Source organism: Chinchilla lanigera, unplaced genomic scaffold (genome assembly GCF_000276665.1).
Source record: "Chinchilla lanigera isolate Chin_1 unplaced genomic scaffold, ChiLan1.0 scaffold00154, whole genome shotgun sequence".
Taxonomy (NCBI): Eukaryota; Metazoa; Chordata; class Mammalia; order Rodentia; family Chinchillidae; genus Chinchilla; species Chinchilla lanigera.
Genome location: NW_004955555.1, coordinates 600,974 through 624,702, shown reverse-complemented (window position 1 = coordinate 624,702; position 23,729 = coordinate 600,974). Strand labels below are relative to the sequence as shown.

The 23,729-nt window shown below is 55.6% G+C and overlaps 4 protein-coding genes across 12 annotated transcripts in view; 3 read left to right on the top strand and 1 right to left on the bottom strand.

Annotated features, from left to right (window-relative positions):
* Cic (capicua transcriptional repressor) overlaps window positions 1-11,154 on the top strand; it is a 28,039-nt gene extending 16,885 nt beyond the window's left edge. The window contains exons 3-21 of one of the 2 annotated variants that reach the window (XM_013508684.1): window positions 2,081-2,230; window positions 2,314-2,548; window positions 2,641-2,770; window positions 2,856-3,038; window positions 3,120-3,285; window positions 4,135-4,337; window positions 4,432-4,657; window positions 5,046-5,149; window positions 5,380-6,622; window positions 6,713-6,900; window positions 7,322-7,443; window positions 7,540-7,706; window positions 7,806-8,102; window positions 8,199-8,524; window positions 8,810-9,069; window positions 9,165-9,319; window positions 9,398-9,529; window positions 9,937-10,068; window positions 10,158-11,154. In XM_013508684.1, the coding sequence (XP_013364138.1) occupies window positions 2,081-2,230; window positions 2,314-2,548; window positions 2,641-2,770; window positions 2,856-3,038; window positions 3,120-3,285; window positions 4,135-4,337; window positions 4,432-4,657; window positions 5,046-5,149; window positions 5,380-6,622; window positions 6,713-6,900; window positions 7,322-7,443; window positions 7,540-7,706; window positions 7,806-8,102; window positions 8,199-8,524; window positions 8,810-9,069; window positions 9,165-9,319; window positions 9,398-9,529; window positions 9,937-10,068; window positions 10,158-10,525 (4,787 nt within the window). In that variant the 3' untranslated portion in view covers window positions 10,526-11,154. The remainder of the gene's footprint in view (window positions 1-2,080; window positions 2,231-2,313; window positions 2,549-2,640; window positions 2,771-2,855; window positions 3,039-3,119; window positions 3,286-4,134; window positions 4,338-4,431; window positions 4,658-5,045; window positions 5,150-5,379; window positions 6,623-6,712; window positions 6,901-7,321; window positions 7,444-7,539; window positions 7,707-7,805; window positions 8,103-8,198; window positions 8,525-8,809; window positions 9,070-9,164; window positions 9,320-9,397; window positions 9,530-9,936; window positions 10,069-10,157) is intronic. The other variant, XM_013508685.1, reaches the window with a different exon arrangement.
* An 847-nt stretch (window positions 11,155-12,001) lies between these two features.
* Pafah1b3 (platelet-activating factor acetylhydrolase 1b, catalytic subunit 3 (29kDa)) lies at window positions 12,002-14,778 on the bottom strand. Of its 2 annotated transcripts, XM_005412366.2 has the most exons (7): window positions 14,669-14,778; window positions 14,450-14,578; window positions 14,207-14,297; window positions 13,917-14,006; window positions 13,088-13,204; window positions 12,888-13,010; window positions 12,002-12,328 (listed from the first exon to the last, which is right to left on the bottom strand). In XM_005412366.2, the coding sequence occupies exons 3-7, from the start codon at window positions 14,279-14,281 to the stop codon at window positions 12,041-12,043; spliced, it is 693 nt and encodes a 230-aa protein (XP_005412423.1). In that variant the 5' UTR covers window positions 14,282-14,297; window positions 14,450-14,578; window positions 14,669-14,778; the 3' UTR covers window positions 12,002-12,040. The 2 variants fall into 2 exon arrangements, with proteins under 2 accessions (XP_005412423.1, XP_013364141.1); XM_013508687.1 differs by lacking the exon at window positions 14,669-14,778 and having other exon boundaries at window positions 14,450-14,590.
* On the top strand, window positions 14,599-19,370 carry Prr19 (proline rich 19). 6 transcript variants are annotated; one of them, XM_005412372.2, is made up of 4 exons: window positions 14,645-14,732; window positions 16,972-17,445; window positions 18,119-18,746; window positions 18,831-19,370. In XM_005412372.2, the coding sequence occupies exons 3-4, from the start codon at window positions 18,125-18,127 to the stop codon at window positions 19,295-19,297; spliced, it is 1,089 nt and encodes a 362-aa protein (XP_005412429.1). In that variant the 5' UTR covers window positions 14,645-14,732; window positions 16,972-17,445; window positions 18,119-18,124; the 3' UTR covers window positions 19,298-19,370. The 6 variants fall into 6 exon arrangements, with proteins under 6 accessions (XP_005412427.1, XP_005412425.1, XP_005412429.1 ...); XM_005412370.2 differs by having other exon boundaries at window positions 14,599-14,686; window positions 17,066-17,445; window positions 18,119-19,370; XM_005412368.2 differs by having other exon boundaries at window positions 14,599-14,686; window positions 18,119-19,370.
* A 2,382-nt stretch (window positions 19,371-21,752) lies between these two features.
* Tmem145 (transmembrane protein 145) overlaps window positions 21,753-23,729 on the top strand; it is a 10,266-nt gene continuing 8,289 nt past the window's right edge. For both annotated transcript variants that reach the window (XM_013508683.1, XM_005412364.2), the window contains exons 1-7: window positions 21,753-21,920; window positions 22,664-22,738; window positions 22,854-22,931; window positions 23,015-23,101; window positions 23,186-23,287; window positions 23,398-23,482; window positions 23,591-23,662. In XM_013508683.1, coding sequence (XP_013364137.1) covers window positions 21,801-21,920; window positions 22,664-22,738; window positions 22,854-22,931; window positions 23,015-23,101; window positions 23,186-23,287; window positions 23,398-23,482; window positions 23,591-23,662 — 619 coding nt within the window. In that variant the 5' untranslated portion in view covers window positions 21,753-21,800. The remainder of the gene's footprint in view (window positions 21,921-22,663; window positions 22,739-22,853; window positions 22,932-23,014; window positions 23,102-23,185; window positions 23,288-23,397; window positions 23,483-23,590; window positions 23,663-23,729) is intronic.

Below are 23,729 nucleotides of genomic sequence, written 5' to 3'. Positions count from 1 at the left end.
GGCTCCCCCGGGGCCCAAGCAGCAACGGCCGAGGAGCTCGCTGCGGGCGGAGCGGCATCGGCCGCTGAGGAGGTGCGAGCCCCTACCGGCCCCCCTCCGCGCCGGACCATGTATTCGGCCCACAGGCCCCTGATGCCCGCGTCCGGCGCGGCCTCCCGTGGCCTCGGCATGTTCGGTCAGTAGCGCCCTGGGACTCCGGGGTCAGGATGTCGGGGTGCTAAGCGCGGTGTAACGATGATGGGGCTGTAGTAAGAGAACGGTAGAGGCAGAGTAAAGGGGAAAGTTACAGAGCCCGGCTGGCAGGTGGGAGTGTAGCGGAGCAGTGGGAGCGGGGAGTTTGGAGGGACAGGTGTGGTGTTTCAGGGACGGGGCGGAGCAGGTCCGTTGTATTGGAGTCGAGGAGTGTAGGTAAACTGGTTTTGGAGCATAGGGTAGGATGGATGCAGTCTGAGACCTGGCGGTGGAAGGTGTGGAATTGAGAAAGGGAGGGGCTCTGACTGAGTAGAGGGCTAAGAACAGGGCTCAGGAAGTGAGTGAGGCACTGTTGCTCACAACAGCCGGTGGGCTGGAGTGTGTGTAGTGTGCATGGGTGAGAGGGAGAGAGCCAGACACCTGCGAGGTGGTACACTAGGGAGGGGCAGGAGTAAAGGACTGGCTCCATCTCTGCCGGGCCCTTGTTCCCCACTTCTCAGAACGCAAGGGGGCCCTAATGGAAAGATCTTTGTGAGAGAGGAACAGGTCCCCGTCCCTGGGGGCTCTTACGGTGTTGTAGGGCCCTGCAGGGATTGCTTTGTGCCTCCGGGGGTGAAGGACAGGATTGTTACAAAGTCTTCAGTGCCCTCCAGAGCGGTTCATCCTGATCCCGGTCCAATTTGCTTGAGGATTACTTTTCCTTCCTCAGAATCAGGTCTTGAGGCCAGTTGCGTACCCAGAGCTCACCTAGCTTAGGCTTCTGAAGGCATTGGGGGGTGTGAGGGTCATCTCAGGTCATGTTGATCTGGATCAAGGGGAGGCCTGGGATGATGGAGACCAGTGCTAGGGCGTTTCCCTCCTTCCCCCATTGTCATTTGTGTTCCCCCAAGCAGGGGCCTCTGCTCTGCTGGTTCCACTTCCCCTGGTGAGCTGGGCAGTGACAGGGGAAGCCCACTCCCAGGCTAGGCCCGCCCCAGAGGTCCAGCAGCGGTGTGGGTCCCAGTCCAAGAGTTGCCCTCCTATCTTTCAGCTTTGGTAGCCGAAGGTCGGCTCCGGGATGGCCCCCAATGAGGAAAATGTTTTCCTCTGCACAGCCTCAAGGAAACACCTGCCACTTTTGCCTTCCCTGGGCAGAGACTTGTAGCAGTTCTTTCCTTTGCCCCATTGTCTGTGCCTTTTCTTCTAGGAGTTTACCACACCCTTGCCTCTTTCTAGGCAGGGAGGCTGGACACAGGGCTGAGGACGAGCTCAGGGTTTTAGGAGGGAAGCTGGGAGCCTCTTTATGAGCAGTGGATTCTTTGTGGGGCAGAGGGGGAGAGCCATTGGTGTCATGTGGTCTCCACCCAGAAAGGGCAGGTCTGCCAGCAGGGAAAGGCAAGGAGGACCTCACACACCAGGGGAGCCCTGGGAAATAGATGGAGAAGTGGAGGGAGGAGAGACAGGCCCATTGGCATCAGGAAAGGGAGTGTGAGGCCCAGGTGAGGAACTGTGTCAGATGGTAACATGGGTGCTAGGAATGTGATGTGACTGGGGATTGGGGGTCCCCAACCTGGTGAAGTCTTGAAGGGCCAGGAGTGTGGAATGGCAGCTGAATGTGACCTGGTTTGTGGCAGGAGCTCTAGTCATGCCTTTGGCCTGGTTCCTGGTAGCAGGGTTGGGTAGTGGAGGTTGCATGTGTTTTTTTAAATTATTATAAATGTGGAGACCTTTCAGGGAGAGTTTTTCTTGAATGATATCTGTGGACTAACCCAAGAGGCTCTGGGGTGGAGCAAAGGGGGTGTGAGGAAAGGGTGGAACTACCTTGTCCAGGGTGGGGAAGAATTTGAGTTCGGGGCCAGGGCCACACTCTCCTGTATGCTCACCTGGCTCACTTGGCTCCTTCCCACAGTGTGGACAAATGTGGAACCTCGCTCTGTGGCTGTGTTCCCCTGGCATTCCTTAGTCCCCTTCCTGGCACCCAGCCAGCCAGACCCCTCTGTGCAGCCAAGTGAGGCCCAACAACCTGCCAGCCACCCAGTGGCCTCCAGCCAGAGCAGAGGTGAGGTGGTGGGCTGTGGGCAGGCACAGAGGCTGGAGGGGTCCGTGGCCCAGGAGCCCTCTGATGCACTTCTCTGCCCCCAGAACCTGCTGAGTCGGCAGCTGTTGCTCATGAGCAGCCCCAAGGAGGGACAGGCACTGCTGACCCTGGGCGACCCCCTGGAGCCACCTGCCCTGAGAGCCCAGGGCCAGGACCCCCACATACTTTGGGAGTGGTGGAACCTGGTAAAGGTCCTCCTCCTACCACTGAGGAAGAGGCCCCTGGGCCTCCAGGAGAACCCCGGCTGGATAGTGAGACAGAGAGTGACCACGATGACGCGTGAGTGCTCTAAGGCCTAGGACAGGTTGGGAGGGAAAGCGGGTGGCCAGGGTCGTGGTCCTCACTATTCCTGTTGCCTCTCACCCCCACAGCTTCCTTTCCATCATGTCTCCTGAGATCCAGTTGCCTCTGCCACCTGGAAAACGTCGGACCCAGTCACTCAGTGCCCTGCCTAAGGAAAGAGATTCTTCTTCTGAGAAAGATGGACGTAGCCCCAATAAGGTGCTGCCTCTTCACCAGTCCCCTGTTCTCACTGTGGCCACCTAAGGCTAATCCTAACTCCTGCTCGGGGCTGTGTTTACTGCAGCGGGAGAAGGACCATATCCGGCGGCCCATGAATGCTTTCATGATATTCAGTAAGCGGCACCGGGCCCTGGTCCACCAGCGTCATCCCAACCAGGACAACCGGACCGTCAGCAAGATCCTGGGCGAGTGGTGGTACGCCCTGGGCCCCAAAGAAAAGCAGAAGTACCATGACCTGGCCTTTCAGGTAATCTCTCCTCTTCTGACCCCTCTTCATTTCCTCGGGTGGGGTGGGTGAGTGAAGGGTCGCCCTGCCCTCTCCTGCCAGGTGAAGGAGGCCCACTTCAAGGCCCACCCAGATTGGAAGTGGTGCAACAAGGACCGAAAGAAGTCCAGCTCAGAGGCCAAGCCCACAAGCCTGGGGCTGGCAGGAGGGCACAAGGAGACGCGGGAGCGGAGCATGTCGGAGACGGGCACTGCCGCCGCCCCTGGGGGTTAGTCAGCCCCTTGGCTCTCCCATCCTGCCACCTCTCTCCCTGAGAGCTGCCAGCTACCCCTTTGCTTGCTCACCCCCTGCCCTAGCACTTGTTTTCTTGCTTTTACTTGAGGATGCTTAACCATAAAGGAACTGGCAGTTGCTTTATGCGAAGAAGCCAGGGAGATACAGGCAGATAAGACACGCAGACAAAAACATGCATTTATTGAGCAGCTATACATGCAAGGCACCATGGTGGAGCGTGTGTTTACCCATGCTCAAAACCACACCTACTTTCAGGTGAGGAAACAGATTCAGAGAGGCAAAATCTCTTGCTTAGAGTCAGTCTAGTAAGTAGCATAGCCAGAATGTCAACCCCATTTTGATTGGTTCCCAAGACCATGGTTGGAACCGCTGTAGCTCACAATGCCCTGATGGGTTGCTTCTACTACATGAGTGTCTGAGGTCCCTGGCAGTGTTCTGGTGTTCTTTTGGTTTGATCTTGTGATACGGGTCTCCATCTCTGAGCATGGGTATGTTACTGTCTCTCTGAGATGAGACAGCTAAGGCTGAAACAGGCCAATGGTATACTAGACAACACCACAAGGGCTAATTTCCAGGCTTGTGCTCACTCTCAGAAGGTCAGTTTCACAGGGATTGGGCTTGTTTCCTGCAGCCCCAGAGGGCAAGAACCAGCCGGAGGGAGATTCTGGGCTGGTTGGTGATGTTTTCCCCCAACTAGGTGGCTCAGGAGTTCTATGCCTGCTTCTGCCCAGTAACTACAAATATTTGTGAGTGGTTTGGCCAGTCCAGGTGCTGGTAAGAGGATTCACGATCCTGTGACAGCTATTCTTCCTCTGCTTTACAGTGTCCTCTGAGCTCCTGTCCGTTGCAGCCCAGACGCTCTTGAGCTCAGACACCAAGGCTCCGGGGAGTGGCTCCTGTGGAGCAGAACGGCTGCATGCAGTTGGGGGACCTGGCTCAGCCCGGCCCCGAGCCTTTTCCCACAGTGGGGTACACAGCCTGGATGGTGGGGAAGTAGACAGCCAGGCACTACAAGAACTGACTCAGGTTCGGGGTGCAGGCGACCAGGGGCGGGTAGGGCAGGGAGGGCTTGCCTGAGGTGGCAGATCTGGCTGAACTTTCCCTGCCACCTGTCCTGCAGATGGTGTCTGGCCCCACGTCGTACTCTGGCCCAAAGCCTTCTACCCAGTATGGCCCTTCAGGCCCCTTCGCACCCCCCAGTGAAGGAGGCACCTTGGCAGCCAGTACACGGCCCCCACTGCTGCCCTCCCGAGCCTCTCGCTCCCAGCGCGCAGCCAGTGAGGACATGACCAGTGATGAGGAACGCATGGTCATCTGTGAGGAAGAAGGGGATGATGATGTTATCGGTGAGTAGTGCAGAGCCCAGAATCCTGCTGGGAACCAGCAGGCTAAGCCATGGAGGATGGGGAGAACCCAGACTGCTAGGATCATTCTTTTTATCTTTGTCCGTGTTTGATTATGACTGCATGCTGTCAGTTCTGGTCCTTTGAATAGACTCAGCCCTGCCTTCCAGGGGTCTCCGAGGCCTTACGCAGAACATGAGCACTGTTAGCACAGTGTTGGATGCTGTTACCCATGTTTTCTTAGACTCCTGTGTTGTGCTCAGTACAAGCCCCTTGAATGACACTGCTTGCATGGAACAGAGCTGAGACCAGAGCCCAGGTTCCAGGCTGTTCCCTCCTGGGTAGTACTGTGCTCAGCTTCTTTCCCACAATGCTCCTTGTGTTCCCTCAGCTGATGATGGCTTTGGTACCACTGATATTGACCTGAAGTGCAAGGAACGGGTGACTGATAGTGAGAGTGGAGACAGCTCTGGGGAGGACCCAGAGGGCAACAAGGTGAGGTTTGCCCAGGTTTATGCTGTCCCATCATAAACCTAGGAGGGGAGAATGTCTGTTCCTGTGTGTTTGACCTGGGAAGAGATTATATAATCTGGAGAGGGAAAATTGCTTGGGTTGTGGTGAGTTGGATCATAGCTGGATGAATTGAGGCTTTTGGTTGTTAGGGGTGCTGGGGGTGTCAAGGTGCTTATACTTCCCTGATTTGGGTGTCTCTTCCTTCCACCCAGGGCTTTGGCCGTAAGGTGTTCTCACCTGTGATCCGTTCTTCCTTCACTCACTGCCGTCCAACACTGGACCCTGAGCCTCCAGGGCCCCCAGATCCACCTGCAGCTGCAGCCTTTGGCAAAGGCTATGGCCCCACCCCGTCTTCTTCCTCCTCCTCTTCATCCTCGCTTGCTGCCTCAACCTCAGTAGCCACTTCCTTCTCACTGGGCTCTGGAACCTTCAAAGCCCAGGAGTCTGGTCAGGGCAGTGCAGCAGGCCCACTTCGGCCTCCACTCCCTGGGGCTGGAGGCCCAGCAACACCTTCCAAGGTCACTCGATTTCTTCCAACGGATCCTGCCACCTTCCGGCGCAAGAGACCTGAAAGTGTTGGGGGCTTGGAACCACCAGGTCCCTCAGTCATTTCAGCACCTCCCAGTGGGGGAGGAAACATCCTGCAGACGCTAGTCCTGCCTCCAAACAAGGAGGAGCGGGAGGGCAGTGGGGCCCGAGTACCCTCGGCCCCAGCCCCATCACTAGCCTATGGGGCCCCAGCAGCCCCTCTGTCCCGCCCTGCTGCCACCATGGTCACCAATGTAGTGCGGCCTGTCAGCAGCACCCCTGTGCCCATTGCCTCTAAGCCCTTTCCTACCTCTGGCAGGGCCGAGGCATCTCCAAATGACACAGCAGGTGCCAGGACTGAAATGGGCACTGGGTCTCGGGTACCTGGTGGCTCCCCGCTGGGTGTCAGCTTAGTATATTCGGACAAGAAGTCAGCAGCCACCTCACCAGCCCCACACTTGGTGGCTGGGCCCCTGTTGGGCACTGTGGGGAAGGCACCTGCCACTGTCACCAACCTGCTGGTGGGCACCCCGGGCTATGGGGCCCCTGCACCCCCTGCTGTTCAGTTCATTGCTCAAGGGGCCCCTAGCAGTGGGACCACTGCAGGCTCAGGAGCAGGTTCTGGAAGTGGCCCGAATGGGCCAGTACCCCTGGGCATCCTGCAATCAGGTGCCCTGGGCAAGGCTGGGGGAATCACCCAGGTGCAGTACATCCTGCCCACGCTGCCCCAGCAGCTTCAAGTGGCACCTGCCCCAGCAGCAGCCCCTGGGACCAAGGCAGTGGCTCCCAGCGGCCCTGCACCCACCACCAGCATCCGTTTCACCCTCCCGCCGGGCACCTCCACCAACGGCAAGGTCCTGGCTGCCACTGCACCCACTCCTGGCATCCCCATCTTGCAGTCTGTACCCTCTGCCCCACCCCCTAAAGGTGAGGCATGGGCTGGGCAGCACAAGGACTGGGGCAGTAGGCTTGTTTGGCTTCATTGTAACTTTCTTTTCTTGCCTCTTTCACTTTCAGCGCAGTCAGTTTCTCCTGTGCAGGCCCCACCCCCAGGTGGCTCTGCCCAGCTGCTACCTGGGAAGGTACTAGTGCCCCTGGCTACCCCTAGCATGTCAGTACGGAGCGGAGGGGCCGGCCAGCCACTGCCCCTGGTGAGCCCGCCATTCTCAGTACCTGTGCAGAATGGTGCCCAGCCACCCAGCAAGGTAAGGGCATATTTATTGGCTTTGGCCTCACTTTTCATTTTCTTCTCTACATGTTTCCTGTCTTGTACTGTTTCCGTGTCTTTTTCCTCCAGTCACTTTTCTTTCTCTTCCTCAAAGCTCTGTCTTGGCATCTTTCACGACATCTGTGTACTTTGCAGTTTTAAGTCCCCAGTGTCTATACCTTGTTCTTTCTCTCTGTTCTCACCTCTTGTTATGTCTTTTTTTTTTTGAACTGGGAATCGAACTCAGGACCTTGCACTTGCCAGGCAGGCACTTTGCCATTGAGCTATATCCCCAGCCCTGTCATGTCATGTCTTAATCCCAAATTCTGGGAGGCTTTTGCATAGCTCCCCTCTTAGGTCTCAGTCCTTTTGCTTTAGGGTCACAGCTCACCCCATCCTGTGGGTGCTTTTACCCACAGATCATCCAGCTGACTCCTGTGCCTGTGAGCACACCCAGCGGCCTGGTGCCGCCCTTGAGCCCAGCCACCCTCCCTGGACCCACCTCACAGCCTCAGAAGGTCCTATTGCCCTCCTCCACCAGGTGAGCACAGTTGAACACTTCCCAGAGTGGAGGGGAGGGAGGGCAGGACAGGGTGGGTCAGCTCACTTCATCCTTCCTGTTTTTCCTCTGTGACAGAATCACCTACGTGCAGTCGGCAGGTGGGCACACACTGCCCCTGGGCACCAGCCCTGCATCTAGCCAGGCTGGAACAGTTACCTCCTATGGGCCCACAAGCTCTGTAGCTCTAGGCTTCACTTCACTAGGGCCCAGTGGACCAGCCTTTGTGCAGCCTCTGCTCTCAGGTGAGGGGCAGCTTGGCAGGGAGCACTGGGGACTTAGAGTGAGGCCAAGACAGGCCAAGTGCTAACTCAGCACCCTGCCTCTCCTTTTCTGTTTCTTAGCAGGCCAAGCCCCACTGCTGGCTCCGGGCCAGGTGGGCGTGTCACCTGTGCCCAGCCCCCAGTTGCCTCCTGCCTGCACAGCCCCAGGAGGTCCCGTCATAACGGCATTTTACCCTGGCAGCCCTGTACCCTCCTCCTCAGCACCAGTGGCCCAGCCATCCCAGGCGCCCCCAAGCCTGGTGTATACTGTGGCCACCAGCACCACCCCACCTACCGCCACTACTATTCTGCCCAAGGGCCCATCGGTCCCTGCCACTGCCACCCCAGCCCCCACCAGCCCTTTCCCTAGTGCCACAGGTGAGTAATCAGACCAGTCCAAGGAAGGGTGAGTTGGAGGACGTGGGGAATGATCTCCATTTGGCCTGATTCAATGAATGTTCTTCTCCCCACCAGCAGGCTCCATGACCTACAGCCTAGTGGCCCCCAAGGCCCAGCGGCCCAGCCCAAAGGCCCCCCAAAAAGTGAAGGCAGCCATCGCCAGCATTCCTGTAGGCTCCTTTGAGTCAGGTGCCACCGGGCGGCCTGGGCCTATACCCCGGCAGCCTCTGGAGCCTGGTCCAGCCCGAGAGCCAACTGCCCCAGATACTGAGCTTGAGGGACAGCCTACACCGCCAGCCCCTCCTCCACCCCCAGAGACCTGGCCTCCGACAGCCCGGAGCAGTCCCCCACCACCCTTGCCTGCAGAGGAACGCCCTGGTACCAAGGGCCCTGACACCATGGTGAGTGTCCAGCGGGTCTTGGGGCTCCCCTGGGTGCTCAGCTGTCTGCAGCCCACTGTCCCACTGTTTTTCTGTCTTGCTCCTCTTACATCCGTGCCTGCATGTGTGTCCCGCGTGTCTGTTGTATTCCTTCCACCTGGGGTCCAATTTCTGGCCTTCCTGAGGCCATGAGACTGGGTCTTCTCTAAGTGTCTGTACATTGAGTTGTCCAGAATGCATCTGTTCCTGGTTGTTGCACCAGTGGGTCAGCCCAGTTTTTTTTCTCCCTGCTTGTCCCTACCCCAGGCCAGCAAATTCCCCAGCTCATCCTCAGACTGGCGCGTCCCTGGGATGGGCCTGGAGAGCCGTGGGGAGCCTCCCACTCCTCCTAGTCCAGCCCCAGCTCCAGCTGCAGCCCCAGGTGGTAGCAGCAGCAGCAGCAGCAACGAGGGCAGCAGTGGGCGGGCGGCCGGGGACACACCTGAGCGCAAGGAGGCTGCTGGTACCGGCAAGAAGGTGAAGGTGCGGCCCCCACCCTTGAAGAAGACCTTTGACTCTGTGGACAAGTGAGCAGGGGCTGGGGGCCTTCGCAAAGGGTGTGGGGCCGTTGGGAGAGGGGGCGGCTGCAGGCTGAGGCAGAGGTACCCTGTCGGCCCTCCAGCAGGGTCCTGTCAGAGGTGGACTTCGAAGAACGCTTTGCCGAGCTGCCTGAGTTTCGGCCAGAGGAAGTGCTGCCATCACCCACCCTGCAATCCCTGGCCACCTCGCCTCGGGCCATCCTGGGCTCTTACCGCAAAAAGAGGAAGAACTCCACGGGTAGGCGAGTACTGGCTCCTGGGTGGGTGGGGGAACAGCGTTGGGCTACCTCTATTGAGCCTGCTTCTGTTTGGCCAGACCTGGACTCAGCACCAGAGGACCCTACCTCACCCAAGCGCAAGATGAGGAGACGCTCTAGCTGCAGCTCAGAGCCGAACACCCCCAAGAGTGCCAAGTGTGAAGGGGACATCTTCACCTTTGACCGCACAGGTGCGGGCACTGTAGGGACCCAAGGGGAGGGGCTTTGGGGGGGTGCAGTGTGGGAACAATGCAAAGTGGTGTTGCAAAGAAGAATAGCAAGTCGGGTGAGTCCTGGAGTTCATCAGGTAGCTGAGTTGCCATGCGATATTACTGGTCCCCTTACTCTGTGAAACAGAATTGAGAGGACCTAAGTACTTAGATGATGGCAAGGAGGTTTGGGCTGCTGTTGTAGTCTCTATTTCCTCCTTGAGACAGGGTTTTGCTATGTAATTCAGGCTGGCCTCGAACTCAGTATGTTTCCTAGACTGGCCTGAAACTCTGGGCAATCCTCCTGTGTCAGCCTCTCAAGCGCTGGGATTGTAGGCATGGGATCGCCCATGCTGTTGTAGACTTAACCCTGCTCCCTTTTCCCGCAGGGACAGAGGCTGAGGATGTGTTAGGAGAGCTGGAATATGAGAAGGTGCCATATTCCTCCCTGCGGCGTACCCTGGACCAGCGTCGTGCCCTGGTCATGCAGCTCTTCCAGGACCACGGCTTCTTCCCATCAGGTGAGCGTGTCTTAGACTCCTGGAGGTCACTTGGGTGGGACTTGCCCACATATCTCATCCTGCCCTCTCCACAATTTTTCTGTCTTCAGCCCAGGCCACAGCAGCCTTTCAGGCCCGCTATGCAGACATCTTCCCATCTAAGGTGTGTCTGCAATTGAAGATCCGAGAGGTGCGCCAGAAGATCATGCAGGCAGCCACTCCCACGGAGCAGCCCCCTGGAGCTGAGCCCCCCCTCCCCGGACCGCCCCCAGCTGGCACTGCTGCTACTCCTGCTCCCACACCCAGCCCTGCTGGAGGCCCTGACCCCACCTTACCCAGCTCGGACTCTGGCACAGCCCCGGCTGCCCCACCACTGCCTCCACCTCCAGAGCCAGGGCCTGGACAGCCTGGCTGGGAGGGAGCGCCCCAGCCTTCTTCTCCACCCTCGGGCCCTTCCACAGCTGCCACAAGCAGGTGAGGGGCCCTTTTGAGAAGATCCCAGGACCCACAGTACCCCCCCTCAGGACATGGACAGTATGTAGGTGGCAGGAAGTGGAGGCAGCAGGGTGGTTACCTCCTCCCCAATAAAGCCATTTCGTCCTTTCCAGCTGGGGGCGGAATGAGGCCTGCTCCTCTTGTATATACTCCCACCCCCAGTTCCCTCCCTGTGCTGGGGGGCAGCTGAGGAGAAGCAAGGGCACAGTCTCCCTCCACTGAGCCCCTGTTTATAACCTGGAGTGGGACCTTCAGAGCTTTTCACTTGTACTTTATGCAAAATGGCTCATGTGAGGGCTGCAAGCTGGAAGGTAGTGTGGGCCTTGGGCCACAGGGAGGTGCCTGTGGAGTTGGGGGGAGTTCATGCACCCCGTTTTTCCCCAGAGGGGCTGGACTCAGGTTAGTTTGGGGGTGGGGCTCCTGCACTTTTGCCACAGGCATAGGGAGGGTTTTCTCCCTACCCCTCTGCCCTCCCAACTTGGGTTGTACTTTCTAAGAAGGTAATTCCCCTGCCCTCGCCCCATCCCCAGAACAAAACATGTTGATCATGTGCAATATTTCTTACTGTGCCGAGAAGCAGCAATGACCGCGATTAAAGCTGTTTAACACATCTGTGTGGCTGCTTGTTCTGAAGTGGGAGGGGTGTTGTACCAGTCCTGTCCCCAGACCAGGTGGCTGTGGAGCAGTACACTCCGCAGAGTGGAGGTGCGATTCCAGCACCACCGGCAGCCTCCAGTGTGGGAGCCCTGTGCTTATGGAGCCACAGTACTCATGCTGCTCTTACCCATTCAACATGTTCGAGCTTGGGGAAGGCCGGAGGCAACCCGGTGGTTTGGGAAAGGTAGCTCACCTTTATCTATCCTGGAATCAGTTTTACTCTAGAGGTCCCAAGAGGTCCTAGCCCAGAGGCAGCACTTAAAAGCCAGTCTACCCAGAATACTAGGCCATCCTGAGTGGCCCCTACTGCCCCCAGGTGGCTTGAGTCAGCACTGCAGCCTCTCGGGGGTTCGGCCCCTCCCACTCAGCCTCTGGATATAGTGCCCTCCTGAGACAACAGGATCCAATGCACAGAGACTACTAATGGGGGAGGAAGGGTCTAGAAGCCTCAACAGCAAATGGCATCTAGGCTAAGGCGAGTTCCAGCCAGGATAATGTGAAGAGCAGACTGGAAAAACAGCTCTGTGTGCTTTTGAGTATGTCCCCAGAATTCTTGCTTGACCTTGATCCTAACAAGGTAATGCTGGCAAACTGGTTTCACCCGGTGTTTCTTGACTGGTAGCATCTGCCCAAAGGACACTATTGTGATAGTGGAAATTCACCTGTATCCAAGAACCAAAGTGCCTTCACGGACTAGTGATGCCTGTTGGGAAGAAGCAGAAAGACCCTGAAAGGTCCTGTATCAGGGTGGGGATCTGGTGGTGGTACCCAGATAGGCTTGGCCATAAAGCAGGAAACGGAAGACTGAGGAAGGAGAATTTAATGTGGGAAGGCAGTATGCTTAGGGTGTGGGCTCTGGCAGAGGGACACTCTGGCCCTGGTCTTGGGCCAGCAGACGCAGAAGCAGTGAGTGCAAGGCCCGGCAGACAGGTGTGTAGCCTAGGCGGCTCAGGTGAAGATAATCATACATGTCATGATGGCTTATGGTGCCATCAGAGTGCACAAAGCCAGGGTCAGCATCTAAGAAGTGGGCCCGTGGGTGGCCTGCCAGCGCTGCCCGTACCAGCTCGTTCACCTGTTGGTTCTTCTCCCGAAGTGGGTTGGGGTGCTGGCCCCTTGGAAGCAGGCCCTGAGGAGCAACATGAAGAGTCTTAAGATGTCCTTCCTACCAGGATCTGGCTACTCTTCTCTGTGCCAAACTGTCCAATCCTCACCATAAAGTCCCCAGCTGTAAATACACCCGGAAGGGAAAAGCGGGGAAGGCAGAAGGGTAGTTCCTGATACTGTGTCCCAATGTCCAATCGGCAAGAACGGAGGGCCAGCCAGTGATACTTTCCCTGCTCACTCATAAAAATGTCGACATCATGGCCATGCCCCATGCAAAGGAGGAAATGTCCCCGCCTAAACACACTCTACAAATGCCTGACAACTTTTGCCTATATAGAGTGGTTTTTTTGGGTGGGGTGGTGAGGGTTTACCACCTCCAGAATCTTAAGCAGTCCCTTGGGCAAAAGGGCTAACTGGCCCCTAAGCACAGCTACTTTTACAGGTGTAGCAAGGAACCACACGAGATTGTGCTTGAAAGCCATTGCGCTGTGCCAAATTGCCAAGAACTGTGTCAACTGGGTTACATCTAGGAGGTCCCCGATCACTGCCCTTCTTCCCTTCCCACCCTCCCAGTCTCTCACCAGCACCACGACCCGAGCTTGTGGCTGCCGCTGGTTCACCAGCTGCACAATGGCCTTGATGCCACCGGTCACCTGCTCTGCTGTGTGCCCGTGGTTGTTGGTGCCCACCCAGACCACCACAATCTGTGGAAAGAGGGACATAACACAGCAGTGAGGTGGCAAGCAGAAGCTGCTTTAATCCCCACTCAAGTCCCTCTCACCTTGGGCCGGATGTGTTCTAGCTCCCCGTTCTCCAGCCGCCACAGTACGTGCTGTGTGCTGTCGCCACCAATGCCAAAGTTAAGTGCGTGCAAAGGAGAGAAGAGCTCTCGCCAGATCTGTGGGCAAGAAGCGTGGGCACAGGGGCATCCTCAGCATGGACGGCCACCCCCTGTCCAGGCTTTAATCAAATGCCACTATGAGAAAGCCTTGCTTTATAGAAGCAGTCTGGTTAAATCTCAGCTTGAACAAACCCCAGCACCAGGTAACCTCTTAATGGTAACCTATTATAGTCGCATAACTACAAGCAAGGCTCATTTTATGGAAATCAGTCTGCTTGAGCCACGCACACAGCCAACAGCATTATAGCTGAACTTTATTTTTTTTGGTACCAGGAATCGAACTCAGGACCTCGCTTGCACTTGCCAGGCAGGCACTGTGCCACTGAGCTATATCCCCGGCCCGGCTGAATTTTATTTTGAGAACAGTCTTTCTGGTTGAACGTCGCTTAGTGGAAAGACAATATGATTGGGCCCCCTTTGTACAGCACCATTACAGGCGACCTTCGCTTTGTATAAACCCAACAGGGCTGTACTCTGAGCAAACAATAAAGGGCCTCACCCTAGGCAATCTTCTTGCCAGAAAGCTTCATTTTAAGTCTGACAAACTCTGGGCACACACTTCCTTATCAGTAGAATGTTGCACTTACAGAGATTCTTGGTGCTCAGCCGCCGCAAGCCATTTCAAGTACCCCACACCTAGTCTGGCCTGGGTTCTGGGCCGCGTCACTCAGAGCATAGAACTGGTGCAGCAGAAGGGGATAGGTCTCACCTCGCACTGGTGCATTAGTTGGACCAAGGAGTCCCCAATGAAGACGACTTCGGGTTCCTTGTCTTTGCTGTCCGCCACAAATCGATGATGCTACGGGGACGCACGAAGGGTGTGTGTGACAGTTAATGGCACGCACGCTCCGTGCCCCCTACTGTCTTGCTTTCTCAGGCAGCAAGACCCCAACTGCCCTCAGCTGCCCAGCCAGGCGGGGACAATCACGGATCTCTTGACATCCCCACCCCCACCCTCCGGTAGCCGACCTCTTGAGTACCGTGGGTGTGATCGCCTACCAGGGACATCCATCGCCCGTCGCCCTGCACGTCCTGCACCGGCGTAGGCTTGCTGGCTGGATTCTCTTCGCTCATCTTGGAGCTGCAGCTCCTGCGAAGCAGTTAGCGAGGTCCGTCCTGGAGTGCAGGCTCCGCCACGCCCACTCCTACCCCTCCGGACAACAATGGACCGTCCCGGCGCGCCCACTCTCCCTAAGGGCGCAGGCCGATCAAGGGCACCCCCTCCTCTCCAGGGGCAGAAACCTTCGCTTAGGAGAGAGGCGGAATTGTTGAGAGCCCTCTCTTCGGCCAAAGCGGTCGCGCAGTGGGCTAGTCCGGCGCTTCCCGCCCAGGCCTCAGGCGCTCCGGCCGCGGCGGCTAGCGCACCCTGGACTGTAGACGGGGCAGGCGAGACCATTCAGCACCCGTGGCGGGGGAGGAGGGACAAACCACCCAGTGGCGTCACGGGGAGGACCCATCCACCTGAAAAGCCGACAGTGGGTAGGGAAAATCTAGTGCTGTTCTTCGGAGGAAGAAACTATTTGCGGTAGGGAGAGAAAAGTGCGGAAGGGACCCCTATTGTGGGAGGGTGTGCCCCATACACGTGGTGGTGGGGGTGAAGGGAGCTAGTGGGCGAGTTCATTCTTGGATCCCTTGAGGGGTGGCTCGTACGCACCTGGTGCGTGTTGGGACTCTCCCATTTTCTGTTAATATGAGGGACAGAAAAGGAAGATGGCAAAATGTAAAAATTAGCGACCTGTTTTTAAGGAGATACTCTAAGGTGGCGCCAGTGTTTTTAGGGAACCTGTCTGTTTTTGGGCTTCCTCTCCTCAAAACACTAGCTTTTTTGTTATTTTTGCGGTACTGGGGAATGAACCCATGGCCTTTTTTCAGAGTGACATCCCCATCCCTTTTTATTTTTATTTGAGACAGGGTCTCGCTAAGTTGCCTAGGCGGGGCTCAAACTTGTGATCCTCCTGCCTTAGCCTCCCAGACTGGCGGTCTATGCCATCATGCCTAGCTCAGGGTCTTTTCTTCTTTTTCTTCTTCTTTTTTCTTAAATAGCATAAAATCTAAACTACGTATTTGTCCATTCACGATACCACAGGGCCTGCATGGAAAGTAGAAAGAGTTGAAGAAAGAGAAAGGAAATTGGAGATGTCTCCAGGGCCCAGGTCTAGGTAGCCTGGCACCCCTCCCGCAGATCATCTTGCGGATCTGTGGCCTCTGCTCCCCTCTCTAAACCCAAGGACCAACCAGCAACTTCAACTGGGTGTCGAGGTTCTGAAACCCACATTACCAACCTAGGCCACCTAGGGTAGCACCTCTTCCACTTGGCCTCAAATTAATCTCAGACTTCAATGTAGTCTCTGATCTCCGTTCTAAAGGAGAAGGTGAAGGTCTCATTTGCCTCTAAAAGTCCTGGTCATTTTCTTGTAAGTCCACCTTCAGGTCTGACCTTCCTCTCTATTTACTCCTTCTGGAGAGATTGGTCCTGAGCCATAGAGATGAATCTTAGTTATTGTATTTGTGTTCTGTCTCAATCCACTGCCCTGGAACTGGCCCAGGCACATAGTGGCTGCTCCACAAGTACAGTATTTGCCAAATGAATATTAAATGAATGAGTAGGATCCTGGCCTTATCCATGTGTCATGGGAGACAGATCCAGACAGAGATGAGAGGTCAAACTTGTGATTGAGAAAGGTACAGGGAACCTGTTGGAAAGGAGAAATAGAAGGACTTTGAGAGCCAGGGTATTCTAGTACTCTCTGAGTGGGATTTGAGAGATAATGAAGCCACGTGTGGTGGTGCACACCTGTAATCCAAGCATTTTCGAGGCTGAGGCAGGAGGATCGTTGCAAGTTCGAGACCAACTTGGGCTATAAAGTGAGCTCAAGGCTAGTCTGAACTGCATAGCAAGACCCTGTCTCAAAAAAGAGGAGAGAGAGAGAGAGAGAGAGAGACAGAGACAGAGAGAGAGAGAGAGAGAGAATGAGAGAGAGAATGAAGATGGGCTAGCAGAAAGAAAAGATGCACTGGTTATATTATTACATATTAGAACATGGAGAATACCTTAGCATGGCTTTTAGGAGTCTGTGTGTGTGTGTGTGTGTGTGTGTGTGTGTTACTGGGGATCAAACCTATGATCTTCTGCCACTGAGCTACATTCCCAGGCTCCCCCCTTTTTAAAAAAAATTTTTTTTGACTGGGTGTTGTGTTGCATGCCTGTAATCCTAGCTCTCAGGAGGCTGAGACAGGAGGATTGCTGTGAGTTTGAGGCCAGCGTGAGATAACTAGTGAGTCCAAGGCCAACTTGAACTACATAGTGAGGCCCTCAAAAAATAAATTAGAAAAAAATTTTTGGACACAGGGTCTCTCTAAATTTCCCAGTTTGAACTTTTTTTTTTTTTTTTTTTTTTTTTTTTTTTTTTGGTCTTTCTGAGACAGGGTCTCGCTATGCAGTTCAGGCTGGCCGTGGCTCACTCTGTAGCCCAGGCTGGGCTCGAACTTGCAAAGATTCTCCCGCCTCAGCCTCCTGAGTTGCTGGGATTACAGGCGTGCGCCACCACAACCGGTTTATAACTTGATGTTAAAGTCTGAGGGGGTAAGTGTAGATAGGTAAATTGGAGAGGCAGAGGTAGTTTGTGAAGCAAAGTTTAAGTGAGAAACAAAGCTTCCAAGCATTCACTCATTCATCAGGCACTGTTTCAAGACAGTTGTGCAGGTTCATTCCATCCTTTTAGTAACCATATGAGGGACAGACTATTACTAATCCCACTTTACAGATCAAGAAATGGGGAAGCCCTGAACAATTAACTAACTTTTCCAAGATCACACGGCTCCGCTGAAGTCAACACTAAAGTAACAACGATTTTCCAGGGATGAAGTCCACCCTCGGAGACAAGCAAGTCTGCATGGTACTTCGCTCAACGTCTAGCCATTTATCGTCGGGACACTGCGCGAATAGTTTTTTTAAACCAATCAGCATTCAGGAAGGGGGCGGGCCTAGGGGGACTTCACAGCCAATTGGTGGACAGGTGGTGCCAAGGTCAAGAGGCTGGGGGAGATAGAGCTATAACCGGCACCCCGGGGGCCTCGCGCCTCAGTTCAGAACGTGGAAGTCAAAGGGCGTGGCAGGGGCACGCGCCTGCGTGTCGTGCGCATGCGTGTGGCACGCCTGACTCCTGGAAGAGCGCTGAGCAGCTTCGAGGCTAGCGTCGTCGCAGAAGAGAAGCCATTGCTTTCCACACCCACGTGGAGTAAGTGAGTGCGGCGGGTTCCCCGGGACCCAGGGGGCTCAGGCACCCTCCCTCCACCAACCGTACCTCTCCCCTTTCATTCAGCCCCGCTGCCGGACCTCAACTGCCCCCGCCCGCCTGCGCCTGTGGGCCCCCGCTCCTGAGCAGTCCCGTGCCTGCCCGTAGTCGCCCTTCCGTCTTCATTTCTGTCCTCGCAGTCTTCTGAGGCGCGCACGTTTTCTTGCTGCTCTTTGTCTACCGCCTCTCTTCTCTTTCTGTATCTTCCTGTACCGTCTCTACTCCTGGATTTCTCCTCTGTCTAAAATCCCACTCTGTTCCCCTAGATCAGTTGAATCTCACGATTCCTTTCCCATCCTCCGTCTTTTTTTTTTTTTTTTTTGACTATTTGCCCACTTTCCTGTTTCCAGTTCTCTGGTTCAGCTTTCACCATTACAACCACTAAAATAAATATGTAATAGGGGCTGGGGATTTAGCTCAGTGGCACAGCGCCTGCTTGGCAAGCGCGAGGTCATGAGTTCGATTCCCGGTACCGGAAGAAAAAAGAAAATAAATAAATACATAAATAAGTATTGTTAAAAATTGTGTTCCCACCTCACCTCAACCATCTCTTGTCATTTTCATTTTGCTACTTCGTTTATCTCCATCTGATGACCACTGTCCCTTCTTCTTCCAGGACAACATGGACCCCCGGGAGCCCCCAGCCCGTCAGCCTTTCCAGCAGCCTGAGAAAGCTGGCCGCGTGCGTCGCCGGAAGACCAGGAGGGAGCGGAACGAAGCCCTGGTGGGCAGCCGCCGGCCATTGGCCTATCAAGATCCTCCTATGTCCAGTCAGGATCCCGCTGTTGCCCTCCAGGATCCCGTGGTCCCTGCTGCCTCCAAGCTTGTGGTGATAACCCAGGGCCGGCTGAGCCGGGAGCACCGGGGTCTTTTCAACCATGAGGTGAAATCCCTGGATGTGGCCCGGCTGCTTGACAGTGGGTCCCTGGAGCCAAGCACTCCCTTTCTCCCCACTAAGCCTTCCTCCAGCCCACCTAGGATTCAAGAGCCAGCCCCACAGTCAAGGGGCAAGGAGAACCAGGTGCCTGGGGGCTCAGGCCCAGGCCCACCTAATTCTCCAGAACTCTGTGGCTTGGGGCAACTTCTAGAGGAGCTACAATGCCAGCTGATTTTGCCACAGGCCTTCCCCAGGAGGAACCTGGTGCAGGAAGCCAGGGATGCCATCGTGGGAACCTTACAGGCCCTCCATGGCTGTGTGCCTGATATTGCCCTGGTGCTCCAAGGCTGCCAGTTGCCCTTGCCAGGTGAGCCCGCCTCCTGCCCCGCTATCCCCTTTCCATTCTCTGCTGTAGCCCACCTGTCTCCCGTGCTTTTTTCCTTTGTGCCAGGAACCAAACCTGAGGTTACTGAGAGACAAAGAATGACACCCTCCTGGATCAACAGGCCTGAACAGGCCCCAAGAGAAGGGAGACAGAGGAGGCAACAGAGGACAAAGGACAGCTTTGCCATGCCTTGTATGTCCAGCACTCCCACTGCACTCAGGATGAGCCTGCCACCACCGAGAGGTCCTTGGCCACCCTCCTTGTCTTTGTTGCCTTCACCTTCTGGGGCAGCTTGGGGTCCCCCAACAGCCTTTGACCTACTAAAAAGCATCTGGCTTGTAGGCACACCACCGCCTCCCCATCATTGGTGTGTCGGCCCGCCTCAGCCCCTGCCTCAGCCATCACCTTTGCTGCCCCAAACTTCTGGCCTGGACTGGAGCCCCAACTCCTCTGCCCCACTGCCCAGTCTCTCCTGGGTAGTAGCTCAGAGCAGTCCAGAAGCCTGGTCCTTTCCACCCATGAGACTGTACTAAGGGGGCTGAGACTAAGTCTGGGGCAGGGTATCCTCATACCCAGTCACCTCAATAAAGTTCCTTCTTCTTGGTCCTCTTGAGTTTTAGTGAGTGGCTGATCCAGGAGAGTAGCTTTCATTTGCTTTGAGTTCTAGGACCAAAATGAAGGAGAAGGCACTGTTACTTGTTACCTTCCTGAAGCCAGAGGGGCCACTGGGATGCTGAAACTTGGGGCCTCAGTCAGTCCAACACATACACCTAGTTTGGCCAATGAGGTGTCTGACCCTGAGCTCTAGCCATCCAGGGGCCCAGAATGAGTGAGCCCAGGGCTCCCAGGAGACACCCAATCCAGTGGTGGGGGAATCCCAGCTCCTAGCTACATCTGGAGAGAGGTGCAGGAGCTAGGAAGTCTAAGAAACAAGATATGACTTTGTAGAAGAGCTGACACAGGCCCTGTATTTTTGAAGATTGGTAGAAACTTGGTGGGAAAGAACGTTTACAGCAAAGAGAACATAGGAAGGCCTGGAGGGCAGAAGTGGGAGGGGTAAGAAGGGCGTGACCATTTTTATTTAGCTCCTATATCGTTAGATCACGCTGGAATCTAGTCAGTCACATTTGGCCTCCCCTTGAGGAGCTCCTTGTCTGGGATCACAGAGAACAGGGTAAGTGACATGATCAGGGTACTAGTAGCAGATCAGGGCTGAATCTGGCCCACAAACTTTTGCTCCCACTCACAGTATTTAAATACTTTAATCAGTTGCCTATTTTTTTAATATTTAAGTAGCTTTAGAATACTACATTCTGTTTTTATGCATCCATCATTTTTGTTACCAAGATCAATTGTCTGCTGTTAAAAAACAAAGTTTTGCTTTTTAAAAAATTATTTTTTCCCATTAAAAAATTACTTTTTTTGAGACAGAGTTTTACAATGCAGTTCAGGCTGGTTTTGAACTCATTATGGAGCCCAGGCTGGCCTCAAACTTGTGGCAGTCCTTCTGCCTTACCCTCCCAAGTGTTGTGTGCCACCATGCTCAACCACTGTTCATTTTTGAGACAGGTCTTGCTAAATTGTTCAGGCTGGGATTGAAATTTTGGTCGTCTGGCCTCAGCCTCCTGGGTGCTGGGATTACAGGCAGTGTGCCTTGACACCTGGCTTTAAAATACCATTTTATTTTATTTTATTTTATTTGTTTCCTTTTTTTTTTTTTTTTTTTGAGACAAGGTCTCACTATGCAGTTCAGGCTGGCCTTGAACTCATGTAGCCCAGAATAGCCTCAAACTCACAACCATCTTCCTGCCTCAGCCTCCCAAGTGCTAGGATTACAGACATGCGCCACCACTTCCAGTTCAAAATACCATTTTAAAGCCAGGAGTGGTGGCACACTCCCTGTAATCCCAGCACTCCAGGAGTGAGGCAGGAGGATCAGTTGAGCCCAAGAGTTTAAGACCAGTCTGGGCCAAACAGCAAGTTCTTATTTCAAAGTAAATAAACAAGATTTAAACATAATAAAAATAAAGCCAAGCATTGTGGCACACTTCTATAATAGCAGCGCTTAGAAATCAGGAGATTAACCAGCCTGGGATTCATACAGAGTTCAAGGCCATCCTGGACTACATAATGAGACCCTGTCTCAAAAACCATGACAAATAAATAAAAATGCTGGTTTGAACAGCAAATTTTCTGCAGTGGAAGGTAAGGGATGAAGCCAGGAGTGTTGATTTGAGTCTTATCAGCAAAATCAAGCTGAGGGCTTTGCAGGGCTCCTGGTGGCCCACTGAGAAACTACAAGGTTGATTCCAGCACTGGACTAGGAGCTCACTGCGCTGAATGAGTTGGTTGCTGGTTTACGGTGGGAACCTGGCAATGCTGAGATTTGAACCCAAGCAGCTTGAGTCCATGCTCCTGCGTGTCTCACACCTCTCCAACTCACAGCAACCCCGTTTCACACTCTGGTGAGTAATGCATAAGGTCAGGCAGCCAGGTATGGTGGTTTGGTGGTTGCGGCAGAGAGCTCTGCCGCCTCTGGGTTGTGTGACCCAGAACTAGTGGCTTGCCCTCTGCGCCTCTGCAGGCACTTCACAAGGGTGCATTGAGTCTGTGACGCTGGCAACCCAGGCGTGAACACAGCTGGGAGTGGCTGCTATGGACAGAGCGATGGGTAATTAAAGAATAGTTTGGGGACTAAGCTGAGGGGAGGTCAGAAGAGAGCTCAGATCTGGGGGCTGTGAACTGTCTTGGGGATGGCTGTCCGGAGGAGGCCTGGCTTGGGGGATTGAATTCAGTTGAGGACAGTGAGAACCAAAGGTATCTGGAAGACTCCCGGAGGACAGGACTGAAGCTGGGCGGGGAGACAAAGGATGCGAAATGTACATCTCCTCTCAAGTGGGGAGAGTAGCGACCAGGTTGGGCCATCCGGGCGAGGAGGGCGGGGCCTGCTGCGCCCAGCGGCCCCTTTAATCGGGGGCGCGCGCTGGCCCGCGCGCTCTCGCCTCCGTCGCCGGGGCCGGAGCCGGAGCGGGCGCAATGGAGCCCCGGTGCACGCCCGCGCTGCGCCGCCTGCTACCGTCGCTTCTACTCCTGCTGCTGCCACTGCCCCCCCGCGCCCGGGCCAAGTACGTGCGGGGCAACCTCAGCTCCAAGGAGGTGAGCACGCAGGGCCCTCCCCAGCTGCCCGCCGCCCCGGGGACCACCGGGGACAGGTGCCGCCCCGCCCCCTGCCACCCTCCCGGCGGACCTGGGAGCTGCGGCCGGCCGGGCCGGGGGATGGAGGACCGGGCCAGGGTCGGGGCCGCGGGGATGAGGCCAGACCTGGGGGTTGCATTAGGGACGTGGAGGTCAGACCTGGGTGCGGAGGGGGCAGGTCGGGAGAGCGGCCGGGAAGCGGGGTCCAGGCCGAGGTGGTGCTGAAGGGACAGCACTCCTCGCTCCGCAGAAAGCAGGAGTTCAGCACACTGGCGCTCAGGGCCAAGAGGGGCGGTTTGGAAGATTCCCCAGCCCGGGATGGTCTCTGGGACGGCGGTGGGGCGGAGGTGTGTGTGCATAAACCGGGAAATGCGGGTGGGAAGGTGGCTGGGACCAGAGGTGGCTCACCTGGGCACCTTGCCCCCCAGGGTCTTTCTCTGGGTTCCTGGAAAATGGAGGAAGGAGTGTCTGAGGGCAGGGGAGGTTCACGGGGCGGGGGGGTGCACCTTGGAAAAGAATCAGGATGGCAGGAGTCCTGGACCCGCAGCAAAGGGATCGGGAAAGAATCTTGGAGGTGACTTGGTCTCCTTGTGGTATTTGGGAAGTCAAGGACCTGAGGGTAGGGAAGCAAAGTTGAAGGTCTGTGAAGTCCACGAGAGTTCTCAGAGGACTTGGAAGAGGGTCTGACTGGGCCCATTTGCCAGGACTGGGTGTTCCTGACAAGATTTTGTTTCCTCTCGGATTACGGCCGACTGGACTTCCGCTTCCGCTACCCTGAGGTGAGTCTCCCCAAACCGCTCTCCAAGCTGAAGCTGGAGACTCCCTTGGCCTCTCAAGGCAAGGGCTACCCCAGCCCCCTACACCCCCTCAAACTCCCAAATCTCTGGGCTGCAGGCCAAGTGCTGTCAGAACATCCTTCTCTATTTTGATGACCCATCCCAGTGGCCAGCTGTGTACAAAGCAGGGGACAAGGTGAGGGCTGTGAGGAGGTGTAGGGGGAGGGGAACAGAAGGTCCTTGATGGCCAGGGAGTGACCCTGTCTATGCCTTCCCTAGGACTGCCTGGCCAAGGAGTCAGTGATCAGGCCAGAGAACAACCAGGTCATCAACCTCACCACACAGTATGCCTGGTCAGGCTGTCAGGTGCGGGGGAGTGGGCAGGTGCTGAAGGTCAAGGGCCTGGGAGCCTGGAGGACAAGCTTCAGCCTTGCCCTGGCTCCTACTCAGGTGGTGTCAGAGGAGGGAACCCGTTACCTGAGCTGCTCCAGCGGTAGAAGCTTCCGCTCTGTGCGTGAAAGGTGGTGGTACATTGCGCTTAGCAAGTGTGGAGTAAGTGGCTGGTCGGGGTGGGGGGGGGCACCTGGTGCTTTTCCTCTTTGTCTTCCTGTGGACTCCCTTCCCTGCCCAGGGCCCTCCTTAGGCCTCCACACTCCCCACAGGGAGACGGGCTGCAGCTGGAGTATGAGATGGTCCTCACCAATGGCAAGTCCTTCTGGACACGACACTTCTCAGCCGATGAGTTCGGTGAGTAGATATCTGGTGAACTAGAGCCAGGATCTCTGAGAGAGCTCAGAACTGGCACCTGCTGAGGGTACCCACTCAGTGAACTATTTCCCTTTCCTCCAAATTTAGGGATCCTGGAGACAGATGTGACCTTCCTCCTCATCTTCATCCTCATCTTCTTTCTCTCCTGTTACTTTGGATGTGAGTCCAGCATATAGCGGGGGGTATGAGATATTCAGGAGGAAGCTTGGGAAATGTGCTGCCCTCC

Excerpts from the sequence above, each read along its gene's own strand:
- Prr19 (XM_005412370.2), top strand. The coding sequence starts at position 18,125 with ATGGACCCCCGGGAGCCCCCAGCCCGTCAGCCTTTCCAGCAGCCTGAG.
- Pafah1b3 (XM_005412366.2), bottom strand. The coding sequence starts at position 14,281 with ATGAGCGAAGAGAATCCAGCCAGCAAGCCTACGCCGGTGCAGGACGTG. Across the intron at positions 14,007-14,206 it reads ACGGGCGATGGATGTCCCTG|CATCATCGATTTGTGGCGGA; the intron begins GTAGGCGATCAC and ends GCGTCCCCGTAG. Across the intron at positions 13,205-13,916 it reads AACTAATGCACCAGTGCGAG|ATCTGGCGAGAGCTCTTCTC; the intron begins GTGAGACCTATC and ends TCTTGCCCACAG.